At 41.2% G+C, this 11,326-nt stretch overlaps 1 protein-coding gene across 1 annotated transcript in view; it reads left to right on the top strand.

Annotated features, from left to right (window-relative positions):
• Positions 1–1,500: 1,500 nt before the first annotated feature.
• The window catches only part of slc1a9 (solute carrier family 1 member 9), a 28,811-nt gene continuing 18,985 nt past the window's right edge, over positions 1,501–11,326 (top strand). Inside the window, exons 1-4 of the mRNA XM_084744741.1 lie at positions 1,501–1,666; positions 6,728–6,886; positions 8,400–8,552; positions 10,013–10,266. Of these exons, the coding sequence (XP_084600867.1) occupies positions 1,645–1,666; positions 6,728–6,886; positions 8,400–8,552; positions 10,013–10,266 (588 nt within the window). The 5' untranslated portion in view covers positions 1,501–1,644. The remainder of the gene's footprint in view (positions 1,667–6,727; positions 6,887–8,399; positions 8,553–10,012; positions 10,267–11,326) is intronic.

The following is an 11,326-nucleotide window of genomic DNA, read 5'->3' as shown; positions in this document are numbered from 1 at the left end:
TTTCACAGAGTGATCATTTAGTCTGTGAGACTAGAGAAAAATTTGTGTTAAAATGCCCATCAGAAGCTCAATGTGACGTCTCTAAATGTCTTTGTATTTGTGTGCTTTGAATGATAAAAGATGCAAGCAATGTTGTACAGTCCCTCACACCTGTCAGGGCGTGATGCAACCGCGACCAGGGCGCCAGACGCCGAGGTACTGAATTTTGATGCACCTCAGATATGGCAGGAAGGGATTACTTTCTGTCTCCACTAGGTGGCGCTCTGCCTATGACTCCTGATTGGCATGTAGATGTGTTCAGGTCATAACTTTTATCAAACATGTAAAGTTTGTATAAAGTACCTCTGTGTACCTATTTTCATGTGTAAAATGTGCCGTGGGTGCTGCTGCGCCAAGCCATTTGGCCACACCCACCGCCCAAATTTTTCACCATGACTAATGCATGTCCCAAGTTTCATGTGCTGCTGAGCACGTTTAGGCCCTCAAAAATGTGATTGACGAGAGAGAAAAATAAAAATAAGAAGAAATAAAATAATAATCTGACAAGGTTGCACCGTTCAGCACTTGGACCCTAACAATAATAATAATAATAATAATAATAATAATAATAATAATAATACAGCCCAAACCAGATGTAAGCCTATAAAATATGTGAGAAATCTGTCCCGACCTGACCCAAACCCATCGGGTCCTGTCGGGTCCCGTTGGGTTTGCGCTCAGATCTCAAGCTTTTATTTTCATGCTAATATTTGCTCAAAAACTATCATTGTTATCTTAAATGATTATTGTCTATCAAATTGAAATTCAAAGAGGTTTTACTGGCATGACAATAACAAAATACAGTATTGCCATAAAGCACATTCATACTACAAAATAGACAAATAAAACACAGTCAACAAGCAATAAAACATGATGCTACAGTAACATTAAAGTGCAGGAACAGGCAACAATAAAATTAACATTAGATTACAAGAAAAAAAAAAGATTTTTGTTCTGGATCACCTCTGAAAACAGTCAGAAAAATCTGCATGAGCCTGATAATATATGACAAAGACAAGCAGCATATCATCTCACACGAAACGCTGCAAACAGATGCTTGTAATTTTTTCACTGAAAATATGATTAATCAATTAAAATGATTGCAAGTCTGGTGCATGCATATGTAATTAAAGCAAGATGAAATGTGAAAGGAGACAGACCACAGATGTGTATTAATCGCTGTGATCTCTATTTCTAAAGGCTGAATCAATACAGACAGAAAACATTTAAACCACAGTCATATCATATTCTGTCGATTTGTAGCACAGCTTTTGAATCTTACTGTAATGTCTCAGTTAAGATCAGAGGCAGGCCGACAGATTGAGTCGAAGGGGGGATTTATAACCAACGGGGTATGTATAGGCAACGTGCATCTGTTTGATCTCTTGAACCAAGACCAGCGATTGGCTGGAGAGGCTGTACCATTAACGTGGAAGACTATAAGTGCACACGAGCCGGACTGAAGCCAGCACTGGCTAGTTTGTTGTTGCTCTGATGGTATGTGCACCTTTATCTTCAGCAGCTTGGGCTCATTTACAGTAATCAAGGCCTGCTCCTCTGGGAGATTAACTCATTCTGTCGTCGTGGCCCGTCGTCCTGGAAACCATGACGATTAAGAAGATGTGTCGTAAGTACATGACTGCATGTGGAGGCTGATTGTGATGGTTATCACGCACTGCTATAGGTCACCATCGCACATCTGATGGACCACGAGGGTATTTACATTCAGGACCCTGATGTTTATCCTTTGAAAGTCACCACGGGAGACTTTCTGTCTTGCGGTTGCGTTCGGCCCATGAGGGCATGTAAACGGCGATGCCATCGCTACTGCACCAGCGGGAGTTCTTTCCTCGTTTCTTCGCTCCGACCTCAACTCACTTTGAAGTCGCTCCACCTTTATCCTTGTGCTTCAGCTCTCATCACTAACATGTGTTATCAAAGCTCTCTCTCAAACACAAGATCTCCCTTCAAAGGGGAATGCCTCCTGGTCTGCAGCCTACCTGGCAGAGCTGTAATACCTGTGTCATGTTGCTTCGAAATCCAGGATTTACTGTAAGCTGCCCGCCCAAACAGCCTGAACCCGCTGACTTGAATCGCTGCATTTTATTAGGGATGCTAAGCTGTAATATGATGTAACAGGCCAGTCAGATACTCTGATCAGTGTCTGTTTCTCTAAGTACTTTCCAGGCAAGACTCTAGAAACGTAGGAGTCAAACTCCACTCTACGAGGTTGTAAATAGTGTCTGTTTTCCTCAGTTGGACAGAGCCACCAGGACAGCCCAGTAAGAGCCGATTCCTAGAGGCCAGCTACGTTTCGTCTCAAGGCAGCTCTGACATTTCCTGGAGCAGGAAAATAATCTGTCTGTTGGGGAAGGAAGACAGATTTGCAGAGCAGCTTCAGGTCCTTGAGTATGGCCTTACAGCTTATACTCCTCCTCAGCGCCGCCCTCCTTGCAGGACACATGCTGTTGCATCATTATTTCTGGGCCTCCATCTGACCTGCTCAGGAAAGAAAGGTTTAATATCCAGCTCTGCCTGCCACAGAGGATGACTATCATACTCATTTTTACTCAAACACATGTCACCGTGGCTTAAATTGCCTTACACATGTGGCAAGTTCATGACCTTTTCTCTTTATATTCCAAAGCACATCTCAGGACAGATTGCCCAAAATGCAAAACTCAGCAAACCTAATCTCTCTGAACAGATGTCTGCATATGCATGCTGAATCTGTAGGCAAGGGACAAGATTTTGGTATTGAAAGCATTTTGGTTTCCATTCATAGGCCGAGTAGCATTGCTCAGTCATGTTTGAGTGGACCAAAAGAGGTTGGGCGCATTGGCATGTGATCTCTGAACCTATAGACTGACGATGATTTAGATTTTAAAATCAATACAGGATTTTATGGGCCTTATTTGGGATTGTTGCAGCCTAAAATGCCTCATATCCGTGGTAGCTTTTCTAAAAAAAAGTGTGATACATGTTGCGATGCTTTTAGGCATTTTTTTTGCCATGATTTTGCGGGACCCAGACAAAATTGCAAACAAAAGTTGCACATTTTCTTTTGTATAATTCATTAAAAATCAAAGGTTACTTGTTACAGGGAGAATAAAGCCACACTGTTCTGAGTCTTCTCAGTAACCAAAAAACCCCTCAGGATTACTAAAAATTCTAACAATATCTTATAGGAAAATGAAAAAGTGCAACACTTTTTGGAGCTCAAATTCTTGGTTGAATTTGCATGAATTGTTGTGATTGCAGCTTCCTGGAGGGAGTGTGTAAGTAGCTGTGCGATACGTGGGATAGTGTACAGTGAGCAGGTCATTATTGTGAAATACAACCTAACAGGGTTGTGTTGTTGAATCACCCTGAAGCTGATCATCCCCTCACTGGTGACCTCTCCATTTTGAATCTGTCCTGGTTTTGTCAGGATCTCATTGCTTGACAAAGTTACAGAACCATTTCAACCTTCAGAGAAAGGGTCTACATCCATGGATACTCAACTGGTTGGATTTGCCACTTGGCAAAGATGAGTGAAAGCAGATGTGGAATGGTTGGAAATTAAAGCTGGCAATTCAGCGAAAAATGTGCTGATGAATTTGCCTTTACTTTGCTACCTCATACAATCCTAAACCACTGTGTTTAATTACGACAATTGTTGTCTGCAAAGTTGCTCATATCAGCCACCAGTGCAGTGCTCCTGTCTGGTAGCACCACAAGAAGAAGAGAAGAAGAAGAGTTTTATTTATAATTGATCTGATAAATAACATTATTATTATTATTATCATTGTTTATTTATAAACTTTTTTAAAATCATATTGTGCATTTTGATGTGTGCAAAGATTCATGGCAGTGGTTTATTTAGTGACTGTTAGACAGCAGTGTTCTTACTGAGCTTTCCTGTACTGATTGCATGAAAAAAAAAAAAGGAAAACTTTTTTCATGGTGTGTTCTTTATTCCGTGACTGTTTCCTTAAAATTAGATTTAAAAAATAGTAATGTATCAGTACTGTATAGCAGTATATAGCAATGTATTGCACGGTAACCCCTGTATCGTGATACGTCTTATATCGGCAGATTCTTGCCAATGCGCAGCCCTGGCCTTTGGTCAATTTGCAGAAGTGTCCCCCCGGGGCAAAGCAAGTTGAGTGTCACTGGTCTAAGAGAGTTCATTGTTCAATAATGAGGCAGGGAGGATTTCCCCCTTCTCTCCCCATGTGTTATCTGATGTGTATGTGGTCGACTGACATTACAGAACAATGTCCACGCTAAGAATGACATAAGGGTTGAAAAGAGGATTTGTGAAGACTCTGACAGTGGAACACCCTCCCCCTCCTCATCTCCTCCGTTCACCGAGGATTATATCTTTGCAATTGAAACGTAGCAGGACATTCTCCGCCTCCAAAATATACAATTTCAGATCACGCTGGCAATCCGTCTTTGTGCCTGGACTGGTGACTGCTGCACAGGGGGGGAAAAAAGACATGGCTGGAGGAAGCAGGAGATGAGAGAGAGGAGGTGAAAGCGTGAGAGCAGACCAACTAACCACTAGGTAACATTTTTTGTGCTCCTCCTCGTCTACTGTATTCGGATGAATGTGTGCAACTGTATCCCTGTGGCTTGAGGAAATGCCATCCAGTCAGCTGATGGATTATAATCATGTCTGATTGCAATTGTCTCACTGAGTCAGACTGTTTGTAAATGTGACACTCATACTTCTGACATGGACTTGGCACGGCCGCGCCGCTCTCCAGATGTGTTTACATGTGATTAATGTTTAGAGATGGTGGCGGTGGGGTCTCTGTGTGAGTAGAGATGTGCAGTGTTGTTGGACGGTGGACACATTCTTGCTCGTTGACTCTGTCTCCGTGTTAAAGGTGATGACTCTGCCTCGGAGGAAAATCTGATTGCTTCCACAACAATCCTGTGTTGACTCACAGGAACCAAAATAGACTTTGAGGGGTAATTGTTAGCAGTAGACAGGTGTTTATTGGACAGCTGTTTGCCCGTTCAAAGAACTAATACAGCTGTTAAATAAGATCCGATGGAGCTTATTTACCGGCTCATGTACCGGAGAGCGCACCAAAACCTTTGATTTCAGAAAAGGAGAGAGAGAGTATACAAATATGGACAGAAGTGTCGATGTGATATAAAAACTTTTTTGATATGAAGCCTAAAATGACTCTACGTTTCTGTGGTGCATTATTGAAGTACATGAACTAGACTGTAGAACACAGTCTCTGTTAACTAGGCTGTCCCTGACTAAGGTTTCCTTTTTTTGAATCAGATTAGGCCGTTCTTTGTAAATATTCGATGATTTATCCTTTTTTTTTAATTCCTAAGTGGGCCTGCATGAGTATGTTTCACCAGTTAGACTTGCATTTTAATGCCTTTCATTGAAACTGATGATGATGATGTAAAAGGAGTCTGGTGAGTTTAGCGAGAGCAATTACACAGCTGTTTCTGGTTTGACCAAACTTATCTTACTCTTTAAAATAAGTTCTGTCCCTCTCTGGAACCCTTCCTTAATGTTCTAAGACACTAACAGGAACAATCTGAGCCTGTCAGTAGCAAAAACCAGCACAAACAACGAGCGTCACCTGCTCTGTGCGCTCCATGTGTGCGCCTGAATGAAGTGTCTGTCAGTGCGTCACACTGCTCTGCATTTCTATCACTTTTCTCCTCTTCTTATTTTGTGGTTTGTGGTGATTTAGAGACAGTTTGTAAAGTTTACAGTCTGTCATGTTGTCACATTGCTCTGTGTATAATGACGCAAATAAAAAACAAGAGCTGAAACTTGTTTACCGACCACGCCTCTCACTGTCTCTCATCAGTCAAACATAAATATGACACCATTTAGAATGACTGGTGTTCTCTCAGTCTGTATCAAATAAAGCTTTGATTATGTTTTTCTGTGGACTCACATTCATTAATTTAAAAGTTTAACAAATATTGCATCTCCTGCAATTTGAAAATCGCAGCAGAAAGTTGCCCTAATTGGTAACACATAAAAAGTAAGATGGTGAACTTTATACATGCTAAACATCGGCGTGTTTGGATTATCTTTGTAACAATATTAGCATGCTGACACAGTAGTAGGTCCCACAGCGTCTCACAGCTGTTCACGTGGCTGCAGGATCTCAGTGTTGCTCTTTTCTGTCCTCGTCCAGTTCAGATTTGGCCATAACTTCTGCTCAAGCTCTTGTCCAGACCCGTAACAGAGAGCCAGGGGCCACATTTCATGGCTCCTAGCTGCGTCATCAGCTATATCTCTTCCTTTATCAGCATCTCCACATTAAGTCGTATTTAGATTCCCATTTGGAGGATGATTACAGATAACGATCTCTTGAGATGTTTCTTCATGTCCTGTTTAGCCATCGCCTGCTGTGTTTGGGTTACCTGCAGTCATGCTTCTTTACTCCCCTCAGGACCCCAAACCAAATACTCACAGGACATTTATGTTGTGTGAGCGGTAGGTAGCCCCTAATCCTCCTTTAAGAACAGAGTCACCCACTCAAAAATGTTGTGTCCGTAGCCACAGGAGGATGATAAACAACCCAGCATCTTTATATTTGACAAAGACCTAAGGGTGCATCATCAGGCAAATCTGAATACCACGTGAGCCAGCAGTGATGATGAAGCATGTATTTTCTCAGCAGCAAACCCATCTGTCCAACTGTCTCCACAGGCAGGATGACAAACCAGTCGACAGCCAACCAGTCCAACACAAACAAGGTGAAGGAGAAAGAAGAAAACCAGCGAGATGACAACACAGAAGTTGCTTATAAAGATGCCGGCCACTGCAGCCGCAACACCCACAACCTGCTGCTGGGACTCACTGTTATGGGTATGTATGGACTGAGGAAACTCAGATTAAAAAACAGTACCAATGTAAGGTTCAGACACACTTCTCATTCACAGTTGTTGTTGGTTTTTTTTTTTATAAGAAATGGTTCAGATTATACCGACTGTGTGCAAAGCTGTCATCAAAACTACTTTGAAGAGTCTAAAATATCAAAGATCCAAAACTTTTTGCACACTTGTAAATCAACAGATGTGTAGAAGTCCATGGATTATCTACTCTCCCTCACGCTGATTGAAGGTCAGGTTTAGTTTTTTTTAGTCCACAAAACACTACTGGAGTTTCACAGGTGGCCAGTTTTCAAATGTAAAAAACTCCAACAGAATAAACTTAAAAAGCCTCCATACTGCTGGTCTGGTGTAATCCAAGTCTCCTAAAGCCTCAATATGCCAAGTTGACTAAAAAAAGTTATTTACACCGTGTTTTTAACCTGAATCTTCACTGTAGAGCCACATTCATGTGCACACTGTCTGGACTGTGTGTGTGTGGTGTGACAGTGTGCAAACGGCATGTTGGGGTTTTAGGAATTTTAATTTTTGGGAGAACCATCCCCTTAATAATAATTGTAGTATTAAATATTTGATTGTGAGTGCAGAGGACAGTGTGCACGACTCTTTTTGCTTTTTAAGAATCTAAAATATAAAACATTTTGCCTTGTTTTCACAATTTATGTTTACTGCATAAATCCATATAAAAATCATAAAAATAAAGAAAAACACTGAATGAGAAGACGTGTCCAAACTTTTGACCTGTATTACACATATATACTGATATTCTGTATTTAAACTGCAGCCCATCAGCTTGTGAGAGCTTAAAATAGAGCAAACAATGACTCAGGACTCTAGCATTTGAAAAAAAACACTAATTTCAATTTTTGACTCAAATAATTTAACATCTGAAAACCCCACATTTTTTCTCTGATTAAATAGAATTCAATTGAGGTCAGTTTTATTGTTCAGAAAATAACTTTTTTATGCTGCAGCCAATATATTAACACACACAGTCCTTGATGCATGGATCACGTGGTCATTTTCCCATGAGACATTTTTGGCTTGTTGTTGTCTTAAGTCTGTCTCTGTAAACACTCTGGTATGTCTCTGCATAGCTGTGTTCTTTGTCAAAAAAAAAAAAAGCTCCCACAGAGTCGAGATGTGTGTTAATTTTGTCTGTCATTTGTCACCCAGATTTAAACCCTCGTTTACATTACAGTTGGCGGCTCTCATTAGTCAGAGGTCTCTTACATGTCAGACTTGTTTCAGGGAAAAGAAGTAGGCCAGTTAGTTAATGAAAACCTACAATGTCTATCTACCAGTCTTGATATTTGGTGATATTTTGATTATATTCGGTGGTTATTCAGGATTTTTAACTTCTTAAGAATCTACAACAAAACTCTGCTGAAACCCAAACTTATGAGCTGCTCTTATTTGAGAAACTACTCACTGGTTTCCAAAAGAAAACTGAAACAAAACATGAAACGCCGTCTCTCTCCTGTCCTCAGGTGTCGTTATGGGAGCGGTGTTTGGGATGCTCCTGCGGTACATGAAGGTGACGGACAGCGCCGCCCTCACTATGGTTTCCTTCCCTGGAGAAATCCTCATGAGGATGCTGAAGATGCTCATTCTGCCTCTTATCATCTCCAGCCTCATCACAGGTGTGCCACTACAAACACACACACACACACACACACACACATACCCACACACACACACACATGCAAACATGTACAGTAATCCCAGGCCAGTGTCTGCAGGCGTTGCTCTGTTTGGATTTAGGCTCCAGTGTGTCAGATTAACTGGGGTTTATTGGCAGAATATGGCAGAAATGGAACACAATATTCATTTCTACTCCATGTTTACATGTAATACAAGGGGAAAGTGTTCCAAATTTCTGCTTCGATACAGCGAGAGTGAAGAAATCCCAATAAAATAAATGCTAATACCACCCACTTCTCACTGTGTAACACTAAACCAGCATAATGCACCATGTTCTGAACAAACACTAACAAACAGGAATATTTGCATCTTGGAACATGAAAACACTTAAACTTTCAGCAATGTATCATGGGAAATTATGCAAATGATAGCCGTGTACATGTGAATGAGACAATGCCAGAATCCTGCACTTCCTAACAACGTTTGAAGAACGCCATTACACAAGTTACATTACACAAACTACACAAACTTTCCACAGATACTTTTGATCATGTTAGGTATTTATTGTCTTGTTAGGTCTTTTACGTTGTTTATGTTGTTAGGTCTTTAGGTCTTGTTAGATCCAGACCAGACAGTGTTGATACTGAATTACCAGGTGTTGTTGGGTTAATGTGGTCTGAAAAGAACAAATGTTGATTCAAGCTCGGCCGTTCTTCTGGAGGTTCAGACGTTCTCACTGCTCTTTGTGGGATCCTTTCCTTTCCAGGAAAGATGTCGAACTGGAGATCATGATGGATTTGTATGTTTGTTCCTTTTACAGCCCGCTACACCGCAGATTTTCAACATTTTCCTCTTTCTCCTATTTTATGAAACCGCCAGTTTTCCCCCAGATGGGGGCGTGACCTTGCCGTATTGCTGTCCTGATGTATTATGATTCCAGCTCCCTTCCACTTCCGTTGACTTTTTCCCTGTCCCATCCCAGTCCTGTCATGAAGACTGAAATGTTCTTTGTCTTACAGGAAATAAATGAGGTTCTTATTTTGAACTTATGGTTACTTACTTCTCATCTTTTTCTCCTAACTGCCTTTTTTATTGATAAATAAGCAGCAAAACACAAGAAAAACAGATCTTTTGCTGAGCTCAACGGTTTCTCTTTCATGACCTTATGGAGCAATAAATAAAACAAATAGGAGAAAAAGGCTTGCATGATTCAGACTAACTTTGGTATTATGCATCTTCTATGTCTAATAATTGGTTTAGAGGCCAAAATTAAGAGAATGAGTAGAAATATAAATGAGATGTGAAGGAGAAGCTATTCAATTTAAAATAAACCTGAACAGACAGTTGTTACACGAGGAGGAAACTGGGGGAAGGCTGTACTCCAGTGTGAATTTGGTGAGTTGAGACATCTTTTCAACGTACATTTTGAGGTCAAACATGGAGCGTCTGTCTCTTCCAGGGCTGGCGGGTCTAGACGCCCGCTCCAGTGGCAGGATGGGTAGTCGAGCCATGGTGTACTACATGTCCACCACCGTGATCGCCGCCATCCTCGGGGTCATCCTGGTGTTGGGGATCCACCCGGGAAACCCCAAACTGAGGGGAGGCACGTCGGGCACGGCCACGAAGAACCAGGAGGTCAACAGCCTGGACGCCTTCCTCGACCTGATCAGAAACCTCTTCCCTGAGAACCTGGTGCAGGCCTGCTTCCAACAGGTACAGCGTCTGAAACATACCTGCTACTGTATTACTCTGACTCTTCATTTGTGTAGGACTGTGCACATTAAAACAAAAATACAGTAGGTGTGAGAGGTCAGAAAGGAAGAACTTTGGTTGGTCTTTTCATAGAAATTGGTTATTTATCAGCTGTTGGTTTCTATTTCCAGCATTGATTGAAGTTCTTGGTGTCAGACTGTAAATTAAATCTGCATTCCACCTCAAAGCTGCTACCAGAAACTTTCATGTCTTGTTGATTTTAGAGGATATAAGTCTTGCCCCGAAGTAAAATGCCATATGGGCTAGTAAATCTTTTTAGTATTTTTATAGTATTTTTCACTATTTATTACATTTTATAAATGTTGCAGTCCTAGACTTAATATGACAGTTAACTTAGGTCTGTGTTGTTGGTTTAAAACCACTAATAAAACAATTCCTACAGGGGCAAGTAAAATTTACTTTGGGCAAGTAAATTTCTGACTTGTGTGAAAAATAGCCCTTCCTGTGGACAAAAGCTGTGTGCTTTTAGTTTCTCCACGTGAACCTGAAAAGGCCAAAGTCGAAGTCATTTGTCTGGACAAGGTATTAAGTGAGTGTTCTGACAGAATGAATGAACTACAGAGAGTTTTTAATGACTGACGTGATTCTCCAGAGAATCCGGTCGTCCTTCAGACTCCTCACACGATGTTTTCTGCAGGTGTCAGGGCTGAGTGAAAGCACGATTACACTCAAACGGACCTAAAGGCCAAGGCTGTTGTGTTCTGCTGCTGGGGTCCCAGCAAAAGGAGGAGAAGAATATTTGAACTTTTATCACAGTTTTTGGAAGCTGGAACATCAAGGAAAGAAATAGGGCTGGCTTTTGATTTACAATAATTTACAGTGATCTGAGCTCGATCATTGATTGAATACTACTAGTAATGGTCAGTTGGCTGACAGTGGACGGGACGAGTCAGCTGATCATTTTCAAGCGATAATCCGAGTCTCAATCATGATACGACAGTTGCCTTCTTCTGTTTCTGTTTTTTTTTTTTCCCTCCTCTTCTCTCTCTGTTCTGCGTGT

Source organism: Lutjanus erythropterus, chromosome 19 (assembly GCF_056507025.1).
Source record: "Lutjanus erythropterus isolate fLutEry1 chromosome 19, fLutEry1.hap2, whole genome shotgun sequence".
NCBI classification, from domain to species: domain Eukaryota; kingdom Metazoa; phylum Chordata; class Actinopteri; order Lutjaniformes; family Lutjanidae; genus Lutjanus; species Lutjanus erythropterus.
This window is presented reverse-complemented; position numbering and strand designations above follow the sequence as displayed.